The 18,676-nt window shown below is 42.2% G+C and overlaps 1 protein-coding gene across 8 annotated transcripts in view; it reads right to left on the bottom strand.

Moving 5' to 3' along the window:
* Window positions 1-644: 644 nt before the first annotated feature.
* Window positions 645-18,676, bottom strand: part of map4k5 (mitogen-activated protein kinase kinase kinase kinase 5) — a 48,483-nt gene continuing 30,451 nt past the window's right edge. For 4 of the 8 annotated variants that reach the window (XM_083792367.1, XM_083792369.1, XM_083792371.1 and 1 more), the window contains 17 exons: window positions 17,126-17,170; window positions 16,066-16,108; window positions 15,418-15,628; window positions 14,224-14,309; window positions 13,674-13,715; window positions 13,298-13,382; window positions 12,630-12,709; window positions 12,452-12,512; window positions 9,889-10,003; window positions 9,452-9,510; window positions 8,317-8,420; window positions 7,770-7,956; window positions 7,379-7,447; window positions 6,527-6,619; window positions 6,199-6,269; window positions 3,866-3,921; window positions 645-1,996 (listed from right to left, as the gene is read on the bottom strand). In XM_083792367.1, coding sequence (XP_083648493.1) covers window positions 1,909-1,996; window positions 3,866-3,921; window positions 6,199-6,269; window positions 6,527-6,619; window positions 7,379-7,447; window positions 7,770-7,956; window positions 8,317-8,420; window positions 9,452-9,510; window positions 9,889-10,003; window positions 12,452-12,512; window positions 12,630-12,709; window positions 13,298-13,382; window positions 13,674-13,715; window positions 14,224-14,309; window positions 15,418-15,628; window positions 16,066-16,108; window positions 17,126-17,170 — 1,495 coding nt within the window. In that variant the 3' untranslated portion in view covers window positions 645-1,908. The remainder of the gene's footprint in view (window positions 1,997-3,865; window positions 3,922-6,198; window positions 6,270-6,526; window positions 6,620-7,378; window positions 7,448-7,769; window positions 7,957-8,316; window positions 8,421-9,451; window positions 9,511-9,888; window positions 10,004-12,451; window positions 12,513-12,629; window positions 12,710-13,297; window positions 13,383-13,673; window positions 13,716-14,223; window positions 14,310-15,417; window positions 15,629-16,065; window positions 16,109-17,125; window positions 17,171-18,676) is intronic. The other 4 variants (XM_083792368.1, XM_083792370.1, XM_083792374.1 and 1 more) reach the window with 1 other exon arrangement.

The raw sequence follows: 18,676 nt of genomic DNA, 5'->3' as shown, positions 1-18,676 counted from the left end.
AAATGAAAATATTGATGTTTAAGTCATATTTGTGACTGACACTAGTGTCCACCACTGCCAACAATAAAATGTGATTTTAAATGTTGATCCATCATCTCAAGGATGCTACTGTGCCTTCAAGTTCCACCTGGCGACAAATGAGCTTGTAGATCAGCTATTTTCAGCACAAAACACTGTATGGTGACACTTAAGGGCTCCAAGCCTAACTTTTACCTATCTGTAGTATGCCATCATTGATCATCCAACAGAAGGGCAGACCAAAACAACCAACAGCAACAACCTGACCAGTGGGATCTGGCCACCCCACTACTGTTTCAGTCTGATTGAATGCCTTCATTTAATGACCAATTAGTGCTAGATGGTGAAGTCAGTGGAATGGGAAAAATGGGTATACTAATTTCTCTCCACTCCTTGTAACCCCCCCCCCCCCCCCACCCGCTCAACAGTTAAACAACAGGTTTAACTGTTGAATCACATTCAGCTCCTTGATCTGCATCATTACAAGCAATAGAAAGGAGTTGAAGGGCAGCATACACCCTAGGAGAAACCGTTTCCACACGCACACACACACACACACACACACACGATAAACGTTTTCCGTGCACAAATGCATGCACACAATGAAAGTAAAGTAGTCGGAAGACTTATTGTATTGTTAAAATTAGCCTTTTTATTACAAAAACAGCATCCTTTAAAGGTTTTGCTAAGGGAATGCGCAGATGTTATGAAAACCAAGCATTGTCCCTCATTTTGTCATTTTAAATAAAAAATGTACAAAAGTGCTTACATGGTGCAAATAATGAATAGAAGTAAAAGGTCTATAAAAGTGAGGAGGGGGGTTAAAGAAAAACATTTGATATTATATTCAACTTCTGAAAAACAATGCAGCTGAGGAGGGAGCAGGTAGAGAGATAAACTATATTACATAGCAGTAAATTAACCCAAAGCTGCTTGAAAGCAGTCCTCTAGGTAGTTAATCCTATGTGAAGGAGTGGTGGGGCTGTCCCACTCACCTGTCACCTGACTCCACCTGTCTGTCGCTGGCTGTGAACATCACGGCCACTAAATCAAACATACCCTTTTGCTTAGATTAATAAATAACCGTTTTTAAATAACCCACATCACTCTTGGATTGTTGTTTTTTTTCTTCTTTTTAAAAATCTGTTTAAACCGTTCTATTAGTTTGACTAGATAGAGCATGTAAATCATCTCCGCTTGAGGATTTACCCCCACTAACAGTCATTGCCGGTGGTGTTACAAAAGCCTCTTGTTCTCCACAATAAAAAAATCTCCCACTGTTTGCTAATACTATCACAAATGTGTTTTAATGGCACTTTGTCAAATAACACCTATGCTGTTTCTAACAGTCCGCAGTCTGCCACCTGGCAGAAATTTTCCCAAATTCACCAGACACCTTTTCACTATTTTACAAACCCAATACAGCCACATATTTTTGTTTTGAAACCTTGAATCGCAGCAGGTTACTGGTCAGAGCCTTGTTGGGTGGACAAACTTACCAGCCAGACCGAATCTACCAAGATTTGGCTGGTGTTAAGTCACTGGGTTTCAAAAGTTCAGTTGAGATATCTTTGTGTGTGATTTCCATATTCGGCTCAAGGAAATCTCCTCAGTGTTGTCCTATGAAGAGCAGGGTTTACAGCTGTTGTAAGGCTACTTATGGATCCGTATTTGAGGGCGGCCGTGGCTTGCAGTTTCCCGGTTCCTCTTTACTGACCTGTGGATCCTGTGATCAGTAACAAACATTTCCACTTAAATTGGTTCTTCAAGCCAGTTGTGTTCCCTTGACGCGAAAGGATCATACTGACAGGCTGGTAAACTCTCCCAGAAGTTGAAGCAGCCTATTCACATCTCTGGTTGTCCACAAGTCTTTGGGGATGGCGATAGGGCTTAATAACTGTTCTCATGACCTGCCAAAATGTAAAGGTTACTCAGGGCAGTGGGGTTGTCCGTGGGCCGGCTCTCCAAGACCACCACCCTGTCAGAGGAACACAGTGGTAAAGCAGTTAGAACAGCGATACACACATTAAACCATTAAGACCCGAGGCCAATTATACAACAGTTTTCTGAAAAACCTATGTTGCTATATCAGTGATTCTCAAACCCCTTTCATGTCAAGGACCCCCGAAATTATATGCAATTGGCTTTGGACCCCAATCTCAAAATATTGATTATATAGGCTACCAACTTTGTGGCCGTCCTATTAAACCTGTGCGGCCCTGCACAGCGATCATAATATAATCAATAGCCTTGTCTCAGTCAAAAACGCAAACCTTGGCCAATGTTAAAGATTTGGCGATGATGGGTCTCTCAAGAGATTTAGCTTTAAATATAAAATATGTAGCCGACATATGACAAACAGGGTGCTGCTATTACATGTTGCCTTCAAAGTGCATATCAATCCTGTTGAAATTTGGTTAACAATTTCAGAAGCAATGGCAAAGGTCAGCCCATGATATTGTCATATGATATTGTAGCAGTACAGTATAACCTTGAGCTAAATGAAGGCATTCAATCAGACTGAAGACAGTAGTGGGATGAAGTCCAGATCACAATGACAGTAAGGGTTACATCTACAGATGCCATGCGTCTCGTAATGCTGACAGATGAGCAGGGCTTAGCATACGAGGTACAGTCTTTACTGTCCCTTCCATCAGATGAAATTACAGAGGTGTGGAGGACACACACACCAGGCTGGCAGTGCCCAGGTGAGAGTGAATAAAACATGGGTGGAGGAGAAGGTTAGGCAGACCACACCGTTGCTCCGGCGCTACAGGATTAGGGCTGGGCCCGGGAGACCAGGGCGCAGCAGAGAGAACCGATGACGTCTAATTGCGCTTCATTGAAGATAACCTCCTTCGCTGAAATAAATCTCACTACAGCATGTCGTCAATAACAGGAAAAGTTATGACGTAAAAAATGCATCAAATCTGCACAAATATGAAAAGAAGGATCCCAACAAACGAGTAATCTGCAAGATCCAGGGCAAACCAGCGATCTGCTGGAACCAACCAAAGTCCCCACGCACCCTTTCAATGCGCTGACCCTACCCGGCGTTTCGGTCCCCGTTACCCTCATGTAGCAGACAGACAGAGGACAGTATTCTCTGATTTAAGGTGTGTGTGTATGTATATATTGTGTGTGTGTGTGTGTGTGTGTGTGTGTGTGTGTGTAAACACATGTGCGTGTTTGTGTGTCAGAAAGAGAGAGAAAGAGTGTGAGAATATCCAGACAACTGACAGGAAACTGTTAAAATAGGACAAACTTTGTCACAAATATGAAACAAGACAGAGCTCGAGAAAAAGTGGCAAACAGAAAGATTGTGATGAAGGGGGAGAGAAAGACAGAGGATCAGGGTCAACAGGGGACAGCTGTGGAAGCAGAAAGGTTGGGTGAACACAACCAGAAGGCGGGTACTGTAGCTCTGGCATTGTACAAGATAGGAAGAGAGGGGAGAACCACCAGGGATAAATATGGAGAAGGGCTCTGTGGGTCATGTAGGACCCAGGAGAGGAGTGGGCTGTTTTGCTGGTTACCAGGTGATGTGAAAACACTGAGACCAGTGGGAGGACACTCACTCAATCCCTCGCTGTTATCAGAGTGCCCTGCTTTTATGGAGGTCATGAGGGCAGCAGTAAATCACCAGAGCAACGGTAGCATGGAATTAATTGGGAGATAAGCAGGGGAAGCGAGATAAAGTGTGATAGGAAAAGGTTGAAAGTAAACCCGACAGGGTTGTATTTGTGTGTTTATTAGGTGAGATGTTTTTTATAAGCCAATAAATGTTGCATGCTTGCTAAGTTTAATACTTTGTTTAACGACAAAATATTAATATCCGAGTACCAACCTGTCAGATCCAAGGAGACGGAAGACTCTGCTTGGATCAGAGATCTCCTGGGTCACCTATGAACAGAAGGGAGGGGGGGGGTATTGATCAAGACATGAGCTACAAACAGCTGGTCTCCTGTGTAAATGGAGTACTGCTGAAGGAAGAAGCAATGCAAAGTATTAAAGTCTACCACATACCATACAACTTTTTTTCCTTTTCCTTGGTGCTAAGCAACAAGCTATATATGCTTAGATGATTTCTATTTATATTAGGATAAATCTGCGCAACTGTAAAGACGGAAGTGGGGAGGAGTCTCTGCTTAGCGCTTTATCACATACTCATGATAGAGCTTCCGTTGCTCCAGACTATGATGGAAGCATTTGAAAATTGTGAGAGGCAACAGTCTGGCAATGCGAGATTACCCTTCACTTGACAGGTGCTTTTTTTCTCAAAGAACCTTACAATAAAAATAAAAACGTTTAGCACTGGTGGTCCCAGAGGGATTCAGACCCCTAGTCTGGCATTGTAGAGTAATTTGACTTGTATTGCTTTCACATAGAAGAACAAAGAAAAATACAGACAATGAGAGAAACAAAGAAAATGAAATATAGAAAGGTATAACAAAAAAGAAAAGTATAAAGGTAAATAATAATAACCAGTAAGACGCCCAGAGGGCGAGAAGAGACCTCGACCCAAAGGGTGAGGTCGCGCTGAAACAGCTTCTAAATACGGCACAGTTGAGAAGCAGGAGTCAAGGCCAGTCCATACTGTCTCCGACCATCGAACTTTTTGTCGGAAAGCTCCGGTACAACTACAACATGACGTCACTCGCAACTTCTGAAACGCATTCCTCCGAACTTTTGTTCTGAAAGCTGCACTCCCATATGTTGTGACTCGCCGAACTCTACTTCGGAGAAAAAATTCAAGTCTGATCTTTCCGACGAAAAGTTCGGTGGTCGGAGACAGTATGGACTGCCCTTTAAACAATTAGTCTGTGAGGTCAGATGTAGATATACTGGCCGGCTCCATATATGCAGAACAGGTGTAAATAGTATGGCCAAACGGTGAACAGTATTGGGCATGTACTGCATATACAAGCCTTCTATTCAGAACAACAATCAAGTGGTTCAGGCTGCAGGTGAGTGTCTGGCGTCTCCAGGACACTGTATTACTAGTGTGTACACTTGGACCTTACCTATGCTAAGTCACCAGATAAAAGGGCTGACAGTTCCCAACGTTACAGGCCAATAACCCTTTAAAAGAAAATCACCCACGTGTTGGCAACTTGGCAAGCCCCCAAAACCTGCTTTGAGTGACTTGTGTGGCAATAAACGCACACAAGCCCACGTGTGACACCTGCTAGGCGTAAGTCCTTAGCCCCCCATGAGAGACCTGATCCGTTTAAGTCCCATCTGAGAACAAGGCTTTGGGGTGTTCAGAGAAGCACCTGGTGAAGCGAGCGCAGATCAATGACGTGCCCCTTGAATGCCTTCGCCTTTTTAAAGAGAATCATAACGAGAGACAAAGGAAAGGCTAAATTATTTAGCAGCCCTCACCTGTTGCATTACACAGTTTCATTTATGAACATACATTAATTTTGCATGGCTTCTGACATTTAAAAAATATATATCCCAACGTGTGCTCGGCTGTTGGGGGAAGCCATCAAGCAGAGCTGGGCAGGAGTCCAGGCCAGAGCCTTGTGTTTCATCGGGCGCTGTCAGACATGGCGTGGGCTTTGAAAAGGGCAGCCCCCATCTCCCACAATATCTCTTTTCATAAAGACTCAACGCTTCACCTCCCAGTGATCTCTTGAACTTTTATTGTGCACCAAAACCTGTGCCTCGTGATCTGGTTAACGCAAACTCCTCAGTGACAAGGTGGACAAATTCATTACCTGACGCGGACATAAAGCACACTTTGTTTGGCTCCACCTGTGGGATAATCTCCCCGGCTCATCTACACCATGTAGCCATGCATGTAAACACCAGCGCTAGGGGGGTCAATACTGACAAGAGCCGTTGGGTGTTTGTTCGTGTGTAGGACAAACAACCCTGTATTCATGAATGTGAAAGAAACTACACACAGTTTCCACAATTAGAGGTCTGTTTGGCTCCGTACTGGAACATTATAACCATATCAGTAATCATGATCGGTTTCTAAAATGTAACTGTCGTATACATAATATTCATCCTATATAAGATTTTTTATTTATTTCGTATTGAATAAAGAAAGTCAGCTGAAACAGTTACGATTACATTACAATTTATCCTGTTCATGTTAAATTCAAAGTGTTGAAACCAGTGTTAAGAATTAGCTACAACACCCAGCATTCTTAGTCATTAGATACTCACTTCATTTGACTTGAAGCTCTTGCCCTGCATACCATGTTTCCAAAAGGCCAGAACACTGTCCTGAAGACACACTAGAGAAGAAAAGAGATCCAGCGTCCGTGAAACACGCAGAAGAAAATCGAATGTCACTTGAGGATTTAGACATTATAAGTCAGGGAAATACACTGCACACAGTCACAACAACTTTATGTAAACACTAAATTCACTTTTGAATGGCAAAATATGGCAAATGTAGACATATGTAACATAGTATAATTATGGTAGTTTATACTGTATATAGTACGTCACATCATGACTCAGATTTGAAGACATTATTATATAATCTTACCAACAGATCCAATGCAGAAATCAAAGCTGAGCTCAGAGGCCAGCTTTTTGTTGGATTTCAGTTTGCCCTGGAGATTAACGATCTTCAAATTTTCTAGTGTTAAAAGCACAGAAGAGGCAATTAGAATACTTGGTGTAGAGAGGGTGGAGTATAATTTTGCATACACAAATGTAATTATGTATTGCATTATTGATGCAGAAATAATAATAATAATGTAGATTAAGTCGAGTGACAAAAAACACACTATAAACCTAACTATACATAGATATGACACATGGATATTCACCAGCAACAGTCTTGACACCTACAAGTGACAGGAAGCGCTCTACAGAATACCAGTACGCTCTCCTCAAAACACAGTCGCCTCAGGCATACAGCCAGCATAATAGAACGGTCTCTGCCTGGTATTCCTAAACGTAACCTCAGTAAACTATGCCTAAACAGTTAAACCTAACCTTATTCCTAAACTTAACCTCAGTAAAGCAGTGGCAAAACCTAACCCCATTCCTAAACTTAACCTCAGTAAAACTATGCCTAACCCTAAACTTATTTCTAACATTATCCTCAGTAAAAACAAATACAAGAACTGCCCCACCGAGCGGTCGGCGTGAGATCGAAGGGAAAAATCACTTTGTGTGTGTGTGTGTGCTGCGCAACAGTAACACAATTGACGCTTGATGTCAGGTGAGCCGCTGACTTCCTGTTACAGTTCTACATAAAAATACATACAGTTCTACATAAAATTCTAAGACCCCCCCCCCCCCCCTCATCTGATTTAAGTCTTGGTTCTCATACGTTTTGTGTGTCAATGCTGTATATTGACATCAGCAGCAACTCTGGTGTCATACTCACGGTCCAAGCACACCAACACTGTGTCTCTCTCCAGCTGGGTGACATGAATAGCATCCACCTGCTGATTAGCTGTGGAAGAAGCAGATAAGCATGAATCCCTGACAGGAAAATAGGCCAAAAACTGTGCAGAATTAGGTTGCGATATGAATGAACAAATCTATATTTTGTGCTGACAATACATTTTGTTTAACTTTTTGAATTAAACAAATATTTTTTGATATAATCTTTCACTGGTATATATATTTTTTTTACAATAACCTTTCCGACAATGTATCTTTCAGTCATAACATGTTCACTAGTATTTACAGTAATTTGCTCAGCCACCTGACTATTAGTGTAGCCCAGCTACCATATTGGGAATGAATGACCGACGGTCGTTTTGTCGCCTTACAAGTCTTACTTGTTCCCATCTCTGTGAACCAGGAGGAGCAGGAGTTGAGGTTGATGGTCTCGAAGCGCACTACCTGGCCAGGCTCTGTGCCCTGGCTAATGGCTACACACACCATGGGGTACTCCTGCTCTGGGACCACCAGCATCTCAAACACCTTCAGTGGGCTGGGCAGAGGGAAGTCAAAGTGCTGGAGGGAGAACAGACATGCGTTATATTCACAGATGCACACATGCAGCAAAAACACATGCACAAAGCACAATGCACAAAGCACACCTGCTGCAGATAGATTCATAGAAGAAACTCATAGGGCCCTATCTTGCCTTACCCCTTATTCCTAAACAAAAAATTATAATAGCATATTCTCCCGAAATTAATTAATGTCACTTGGAAAATGTAAACAACCCTAATCGGCCCTAGAATTAAAAAAAACGATGCACAAGGAAATCAAGCATTATACTCAAAGTCAATGGAGGTTGAAATAATGTTGAAATAGTGTCATGCAGGTTTGTGTGGTCAATGGTGGTCTGGAGGGAAATCATCAACTGACCTTGATGAGCATGAACCTCTGCATGGGCTCGTACCACTGCAGCAGGACAATGCCAGACTGCAGTGCTCCACACAGATACTTGTGACCTGTATATGGGTTTCTCACTGTGAAAGAAAAAGGTGAGTTTCAGTATTTAAGTTGTGGTCAAATGCTCACAATGAACAAAGTAACAAGCTAGACACATTGGATGAGAAGCCAGGACAAGGAGAATGTTCCAATGTGGATCTTGGACTTGATGTGACTAGCCTGTGACTATCTTCTATGTCTGACATATCTATGTAGATGTAGAACTGCAAATTTGGGCAAGGTTTCAACCTGATCGATCAGAGACTAATTTACTTTCAAAAGTATAATAAACTACCGGTAGATAAAGTGCCACTCGGGGGGCAAGGATCTCCACCAGGGCAGGTCAGGTTGTGGCCTCCTGGTGGTGCTATAATAGGCCAATGTGTGGTTCTTCTTACGCCTTGGATGGCAATTGGATGATTTGAGGCATTTTGTTCCAAAAATGGGTTTTGCAAAATCCACCTGTTGGTGGCGCTATAACAGCCCAATGTGAAAAGGGTGGGATATATTCCTCAGCCTAGTAGGAAAGTCTGTGAAAGATTTCACGTAAATTGCACGATGAATTCATGATTTGAGGCTTTTTGTTCAAAACTTTGTGTGTGTGTGTGTGTGTGGGGGGGGGGGGGGGGGGGTGTACTTCTGTGACCTACTACCTAATGTGCACAAGAAATTAGCCATTGATTGGACCAGTTTGATCCAATAGATTAGGTCGGGACAGAGTCAAGACAGACAGACACTCTTCTGAACAGTCATGCCCTAAAAAGACTAATATTGAACACTACAGGTTGCAGTAATGTTAATTACATTGAATTAACTTGCAAGGGAGGAGGGGGGGGGGTTAGGGTACACTCAAGTCACTAAAGTCAGGGAAGATATTTAGGGCATTTTGTCTTCATCAGCAACTGTAACCATGGTCAAGAGTTAGTTTGACTGGTGATGAGATGAGTTTGACAATAAGATGACAACAGTGTGTTTACAAAGACTAGTGGACTGACCAATGACCATTGATAGAGACAAGTCAATGAAAACAAACAGTGGTGGGGATTTGGAAGGATGGAGCACTACTCACCAATGCAGCACTTGTGACAACCCTTTGTGTCCGGGATCTTAGTTGTCAAGGCAAATCTCCTGCAGGAGAGAAAACAGTCAGCTTGGTCATAAAGGAGCTGATGACATCTGAGCTCAAGGATGTAAGTCTTTTCTTTTTCTCCCAAACTAAAGCAAACAATTAACTGTGTTTTTGATTTATAGAGGAAAATGACAAGACACTTGGTGACATAAACAGATGATAGTGTAGCACTAGACTGGAAGAAAGGTGGGAGCATGATTTGGACCAGTTGCTGTCCTGCAGTGATATTATCTCAGTAAACCAATGAGCAATGACAATGGCAGACTTAAACTAAGCCAGATAGGAGTTTGTGCAGTTTAATGAATTTGTGAAAAATACCTTACAAGCCTTCCCTGGAAAAAAATAAAAGAAGTAAAAACAGGGCTGGCTATTCTAACCTGGGCAGCATCTTGTCTGGGAAGCGGTGAGTCTGGAACTGAGCAGCCAGGCCCGGCTTCTTCAGCTGCTCAAACAGTCCGATTAGGTTGTGGGAGTATAGCTGGAAGGTTTTACCTGGGGCAATATATAGCACATTATTAGGTTGATAGCTTAACATGTTTATGTGATATATTATTTCACATCGTTGCATTGGATTTGCACTGTATGAGAATTTCAATCTGTACAAACATTTTGCAGACGTAAAATAGATGACAAATGATGCAAAGAGAAAATTTGTTAAGCGATGAGTGCAAGAAATACTAGGAAATCACTAGGTGATGTGCATGTATTCACCCAACACATACATTTGTTTGTAAATGTGGACACTTGAATGTTGTTTTTGATCTATGGTTAACCACTACTACAGGCTATTCAACTAAATTGTTCAGGGGGCCACATTGTCAGAAACCCAAGGGGCCGGGGGCCGTACTTTTATGTTGTGGGGGTTCTACCATTTGTAACCATAGTATGATGTCATATATACAGTGCAGTACATATCACACCTTGGACATAACTGCATCAGTGTGTTGTTGCAACTAACGTACTTGATGCAGCAAGCAGACAGAGCCTACAAGTTCAGCAGCGTTCAAATAAAGTTAGTCATACTGTATGTCACCTGACTTGTGGAAATGTCCACCGCCTTGTGGTTTCCTTGTTGTCTCTTTAAGATTTCAAACATACGCTTTTTGTTTATTTTCCAATGGAAGACTTTCAAAATTGTAAAACTTAATTGGGGTTTATATAGAATACAAAGTCACTTATTCCCCGTTAACCACATGAACCCAACCGTCCCGATTCTGGGCATGTCCTTCCTGACCTAGGTGAACATTCGGCTAAAATGTCTAATTCTCTCATCTAAAAACTGACAACATGAAATGTTTTCGGGGGGATTTGATGTAGAGGGAAACCAGGGAACCAAGTATAAACCCCTGCAAGACCCTGGTCAACTTTAGAATATAGCTTTACATTACCCATGCTTTACCCCAGTCTATGCATAACATGAGGGTGTAACTAACTGGTTAATATAGCTTTTGTTGCGGCTTTCTTTTTAGCTTAATTATGGCTTTGGACAGAATAGTGGTTTATATGCCATCAGAGACCTATAACACTAGCACATCTACTGCACTTGCAGGTCCAAGTGCTAAAAGGATAGTCATACTTTCATGTATACGGTTAACCATGTACGCACCTAATTCCTAAACCACACATACCAGTAAGCTACAAATAAAAGTACACACACACACACACACACACACACACACACACACACACACACACACACACACACACACACACACACACACACACACACACACACACACACACACACACACACACACACACACACACACACACACACACACACACACACACACACACACACACACACACACACACACACACACACACACACACGTAAGGATCGGGCAATCGTGGAATGAGCAACACAGATAAATGCATGGGTAGCGCCCCCCAAAATGATTCTGTTGGTAATCACTGTCATTCTGAGCGACCTGCCAGCACACAGGTGACTGGCACCTCAGCATGGGTCACACAGGTGACTGGCCCCTCAGCATGGGTCCTGCAACTTTGTAGAGTTTGTGCATGCTCCAAGCAGCAACACTGTCCTCATGGAAAAATGACACATTTGTCCCGTCAGAATAACGCCCGTGCAATAGCGCAAGTGGAAGCTGATGTTCCGTTACGCAGAGTGGCAGCATTTATTTGGCGTCAGCCCTGGTACCATAACCCATTTCCAAACTTAGGTCCAAGTTCCATCAGACTGGTGAAGTTTATATTTTTCCATTTCCATTCTCTTTTCCAGTAAATACATGTTGAATTTGACAACTAAACCTCAACTCCCTGCAGGGAGATTTGACATTTGGAGAGGTTAGGCGTGACTAAAATGAACAGAGGCATGAAGATGATGTGAAGCATGATTACCTTCTGATGAAGCCGGTTAGTAGAATATCAAGTCAAGCCAGACGAGATGAAAGTGTCCAAAGGGGAAAAGGAGAAGAGAACAGAGGTTAAGTATACCGAGGGGGAAACTGCTAGGTAAACCCTTGGGAACACCATGTTGACAGGCGACCTGTAGTCAACTTAAATCCCACATTCAGATAAAATTTGAAAATAACCTGGCTAATGAGGTGCTAATCGAAAAAAACTTCTGGCCTTTAGCCTATTTAAAATTATTTGAGTACTTCTAAAACAAACAATGACTCTTTCCCCACAGTCGCTTCTGCAGCCAAGAGCTTCCACAACTTCAAAAAGATCAATATATTGTAGTGGTTCTTCATTTGAAAAACAGGCTTAAAAATATAATAAAAAATCATGTCACTGTGCTATAAGCATAGCAGGTTTTAATGATGATCTAGGAAACAAGAACAAACGGAATGCTATTTTAAGGCCACAGTCACAGATAGAGGTGTGATTGTCTCTTGGGTAGTGAGATAATGCAGGGACAAAGCAGCAGCAGGTTATGGCAGTGAAGCAGATAGCTGTGATAAGTCTGACACTTACCTGATAAAGACATCAGGTTGTTGTTGATAATGTAAAGCCACGTGCACTTCCTTGGAAACAGCTGAAATGGGAAAACAAGGTAAGAATGATGGTCAGGCCTGTCAAAGTCTGTGTTTTAGTGAGTTAGAAAGTAAACCAAAAACATGTTAAAGGGTGTAACCGCACAATGAATTGCTACCTGCTCCATTGTGGCTTCATGCAGCTCATTCAAGTTCAGGGTATAGATGCCATCCTCCGTTCCAAAGATGAGATATTGATCTAGATTAAACAATTATGTATTAGCATGTATGTATGGATCTTCATTTGACAGTATGGCACTATATAGTATTTGCTGTAGGTGGTGTATGCAACTCCTATCTGCGTCTGTAAAGACATACTGTATGTATACTTCAATCATTACACCATGCTTTTGACAAGAATCTCAACAAAAATGATGTAACAAAATAAAGTGGCATGGTGACCCGTGTTTAAAAGTATTACATTTCTGCATAAAGTAAATTATTGTATTACTGTGTCACCATTCACCAAAGCATGTACTGTAACAAGGTAGAAATGGGCTCCAGTTAACACTTGATATGTTATTGCACCCACAAGTGCCTGCATGACATTTCAAGCTAAACGCTCTTCATCAATCCTGAATGAAGGTCTAATGACCGAAAAGTCACGCACTTGTGGGTGCAATAAAATATTACGTTTCACTAGAGCTCAGTGTGTGCAAGCGGATTTCCAGACATGTTATTGGCCATCATAAATTTAGTTTGGATATGCGTGCACCTCTTCTCATCAAGAACAGCATGTCTCTCGTCTCTTGTCAATCAATTCCACAAAGTCAAAGTCCATCTATACCTTTGGTGTCTGGGTGAATCCACGATGTAGCGCAGGTAATTTTCAGGGGGCAGCCATCAAACACCTTGGAGAAACAAGCTCCCATCTACAACCAACAGACAAAACTCAACTCAGCATGGCAAATCAACTGCTTTAAACTGCGGGAGCAGCAGAAATGTCAGCCAAAGTTCATGAAACTGGAAGTGAGCCCAGGGATGATGACTGCATTGCACGTCAGACCACCATAACCACAGAGAGGGACTGGAATGTCCGTTTTGCATCCCAAATTTCGGGATTCAGCAGCAATTCAGACAGAGTCTAATGATAGTGTCCACTGAAACCTGTACACCAGGAATAGGTGAGGACTGTGAGGGGACAATTCAGCAGATTCACTTACCAAGACTTTAGGAGTGGGTGGCAGGCCGTTGATAGCTGGTTTCTGTGGAGACACAAACCACCCCATTAAGATAGATGCAGGGTACATAAACAAATAACCAGAGAACAATGATGGTGAATTGAGCTGGGGTTTGTTGGGACTAAAAATGACTGACCTCAACAATGTGGAAAAGAAAAACAAACAGTCCCTACTATGCTGTCATTTGTTTTGTCTACAAAATGCAATTAGATGTTTAAAGATCTTGTTTGACTGCCAGCAGATCCACTAAAGGACAAAGAAAATATTTGTAGGCATGTAAAGATTTATCGTAAAACGATTCAAATCGATTCAAACTGGTGACAATTTAAATCGATCTTTGTAATAGTATCGATTCAAAATATTTTTCAGTTACCTGCTACTGGATTGACACACAGTATTGTTCTGTTGTTCTGTCTGACAGGTTGTGGACCTCTCCCACAACCTGTTGAAACTGAAGAGGGAGAAGCCTGCCCGTTCTGACTGGGGGACCTACATTTCTTTTCAATTCGTCATGCAACAGCTTCTAACTCACAGGGAACTCCTTCTTCTCCTTGCGGTGCGCTCGGTTGGGTGGCTCCTTGGGACTGCCTTCATTCACACTGCCGTCTGAGTCGTTATCTGTCAGGTGGTTGAGCAAAGCACAGGGTGTGTACAGTATATCAGTCATAGATATATACAAAAAAACAGATGCCTCATTGGCCGCTGCAGTTCATTGGAGCCATGCGTATCGACGTGAGGGCGCAAGTGCAGAAGGAACACTACGCCACGCTGCCACTCCAAGTGACTACTGGCCAATCACAGTGCGTCTTTTCCGGGACTTGTCAGACCCGAACATCCGCTCTGTGACCCACATGGAAGCTTCTGTGAAGCACTAGTCTCGTGTTGCCAGACTGTTGCCTCTCACAATAGTTGTCTGGCTACGCGAGACTAGTGACGCACCAACGTGGAAGCTTGCCCTCACTTAAGTACAGACGCCCCAGAGCCGAAGGAGGCGTCTACTTTTCTATGTTTATGATCGGACAACTAATCAAACTACGAGACATGTTTTTACCTTACCTTCATTTTTTGATGTATTGAGGGCTTGGAAAGATAGCACAAATGCTTATTTAGATGAATGTATTTATGAAAGAGACTATTCAGAGACATGTTGGGGCGTTCTTGCATACAAGTGAATATGTACAAGTGTAAGAAAACGTGAATGAGTGTGTAGAAAAACTAAGGCAGTTCACACAGTGACGCACACGGTCTGTAGCTCCCAGAAGCAATTTATTAGAGGTGCAACATTTCGCGTCCAGTTTGGTTCACAACATTGTATGTCTAATAAATTGCTTCTGGGAGCATGAAGGAAGGAAGTTCGCACACTGGTTGCCTTCCTTCATTATTGTACGAAATTTGTTCAGCACCTGTATACTGTAATATTGTTTTGAGATGTGCATGCTTCTAGCTTGGACATTATTTCTAATGTGTAGAAAAACTTCACATGGATATGTACAATAAGTCAATACAATAATCCTTTGCCGGTCTAAGGGTAAATAGTATTTAGAAGAGTTTATTATATTTTACATAGTCAACTGCAGAAATACTGGACTGGTACCCTTACCCTATATACAAAATCCCAAACGGAATATATTAACTTTAGTACTAACTTTGCTTAGCTTGTGCCACTGTATCTATGTGTAACCCTGCATAGGTACAGACTCAGAGGCACTGAGCCACTGGGACTCACCAGGGTCAGATGCATGAGACAGCAGGCCAGGACTGCTGACGCTGACAGAAAGGAAGTCTGGGGCAGAGTGCTCCTCCTTGTTGCCCCTTTCCGGGGTGCTCTGTCTGCGGACCACCTGACTGGGTCCGTTCTCCGAGTTGGGGAACCTCCGCACCGTCAGATTCCTCTCGTCGTTCAGGCCGAGCTCATCCGATGAGCTGTTCAACCTCGGCTGAAGGAGCAAAAGTAAGGGAGACATGGGTTAGGTCTAATTATTACTTGCGCAAGCAGAGTGCGCAAGTACTGCGGCTGGGTAGGAATGCATGTATGTCGGGGTATGTATGTCGCTGTGGGTGTCCTCTCTTGACGTCACCATCAAAGGCCAATAAGGGACCACCATTCTTGGTGACGTAACTAAGGTACGTTTCAAGGTTGGTATAAGGTCAAAAACGGGTCTACATAACAGTAAGCTGTGATGCCAGTGGTGAGTGCACCTCATGGCACGCTCTGCTTGCAAGGCACAAGTTGGCATTGCATCGAAGTGCATTGCATGTACGTATCAACACTTAACGCTTGGGATTTTGCAGTATGAGCAGTAGAGGACATGCAATGGCGGAAGACATACTGTATTTAAACATTTAAAAAACACACTAGTACTTCAGGTCTCACCTTAGGTGGCAGAGGAGGGGGAACTCCTGGCTTAAGAGTTGAACTGAAATTAAATAAAAAAATTGTTTAAAGATATTTGTTTGCATTCTACCAAACAATACATTTGAATGCAAAAACTAGGAACAGACTGATATTAGTTTTGCTACCGAACCGATATCCAATAATTTAGCAATACAAATTCCAATATCCAATATAGCGCTGATATTTCTATTATACGGTTACAATGTAGTGTAAACTTTTAAACAAAAATAAAGTGAGCAGATCCACACCACATTGGAAACTTAACCTTGACATGCTTGATTTTCACATTCAAAAGCTTTAGTTATTTGGTCTTCCTTCCCCTTTTATTTGTCATAGCAAGAGCCAGCAATGAGCCGCCCTGTTATGTTCCAATCTACAGTTAGCATTTATCTTCCTTCTGAAAGTACAGTAGCTGAAGAAATTAATGTTGTAAATGTACAACAACTGAAAACAACAAGCAGAACTGCCCTGGCAGGTAGTTTCCTACCACAAACAAATCTACAAGTTATGAATCCGTGTTTACATACCAGTGCACGTGCTCATGGACATAGAGAGCTGTGAGTGGTGTTCTAAACCAGGGGTTCCCAAACTTTTCAGGTCAAGACCAAAAAGAGAGATTAGACGTTTGCCCGGGACCCAAACTAGTGAAAATAGCAGATCTACAAGTGCACAACACGTTGCTTCGCAAGCTTGTAGATCATCTATGTTCACTACTTCTTAATTATTTTTATTCATGGAATTTCTTAGATTTGTTTGTTTTAAAATTTATACAATTCTTCTATGTTTATTTTATTTCTTAAAATCTTATTTTTTTTTTATATATATATATATATTATTATTATTTTATTTATTTTTCCTAAATGTAGGAGAATAGTTTTTTACTCGAGTCATGGCGCACAAATTGGTTCCTACCCACTGTTTGGGAAAAAGTGTTTGAAACTATTGATAAGCCAAATAGCAAAAACAAATCAACCGGTATCGGTCAAATTAGGTAAAATAGGCCAATATTGGGCAGGGCTATAGGACAAACAGCACTTACAGCTCCACATCCTCAAAGGCATTTTCCAGATGTGTGATGTGTCCCCTGGAGAGAAGAATACATATTTGAGAAGGAGGAGAATGAAGTGGAAACAAAGAACAAAAGAGTAGAATCCTGAGAGTATAAGTCTGAGTGTGTACACAACCAAATGAATCCGATCCACTTGGAAACATTTGTACATTCTCAGAGTTACATTAACAACCAGGATTTTACTGTAAAGGGTCCCAAGGGAGGGAAGGTGGGTAGGTGTGAACTAAAGGACCCCTTTCCTCAGAGAGAAAAGGAGTATGAGGTACAGGGGTCAATGATGTAGACTGTAGAGGTTCAAACCAGCAGTGGAGCTGAAGGGGTTAATCAACTTCTTTATGAGCTGAGAAAGAAATAGTAGTAATAGTCTATTTAATACACTAATTGAAGTAAGTAATCTTGGGAACCCAACAGTTCCCGAGCCATGAGGCTCATAGGTCAGGAGCCTATCTTCCGTTTCTGTAGCGTCAGGTGGCTTGATGTACAAGTACACATTTGCGATCGGGGCACAGTCACTCTGGAACGCCCTGCCGCTGGAGATCAGGCTTACAGAGCCTGTGTCGCATTAAAGACTCCTAAAGACTCATTTTTACAGAGCTGCATTTAGCCCATCACCCATGTGATTCTTTATTTTTTATTGTTATCTTCCGTTATGTTCTATCAACAAATCTCTTCTATTGTATTCTATGCCTTTTTGATCAATGTTTTTCTCTATATATTTCTGTTTGTGACTTGTTCTTAAAAGGTCCTATATGAATAAAGCTTTATTATTATTATTACATCCCACGACCACAACGTACAAGTACACCCCCTGGACATGACAGAAATATGTCTGACCTCTCAATCTCAGGGCGGACACTAAACACAAGGCCACGGAGCTGCCTGGTACCAATTGAAGCACAAACTATTAATCAATTAAAAAAAACAGGCTTTAAGCATAGCATAGCAGGCCTCACTTGAATGCCCAGTTCATAGGATGGAGTCCGATACATCCACAGAACTGTGAAACCCTATTTCACTGAGGTCGATACTATAGCAGCCATGTATCACTTCAATGTCTGACACACATTATTGTTTCATTTACTTTTGCTTATTGTGTTATTGCTACACACCATTTGAGGCCAGTAAAGGCTAGTAATAAACAATATTAAAAAACAATCACATTATTCAGGGTAAAAAAAACACAGCCTCATGCGCAGGCCGGTCTATGTCACACCACAAATGGTGAATGGGAGGGTGCCACAATGGAGGAGTAGGGTTATGTTCATGGGCACTGCCAGCAGCACACTTCTGCAAAATAGGGTACAGAAACAGCCTGCTGGACCCCCCCCCAAACACACACACACACACACACACACACACACACACACACACACACACACACACACACACACACACACACACACACACACACACACACACACACACACACACACACACACACACACACACACACACACACACACACACACGCACACACAGCAACAGTGAGTGGGTGGCAGTGAAGTGGATGGCAGTGAAGTG

This window comes from Protomyctophum parallelum, assembly GCF_964188405.1.
Source record: "Protomyctophum parallelum genome assembly, chromosome: 20".
NCBI lineage: Eukaryota > Metazoa > Chordata > Actinopteri > Myctophiformes > Myctophidae > Protomyctophum > Protomyctophum parallelum.
This window is presented reverse-complemented; position numbering and strand designations above follow the sequence as displayed.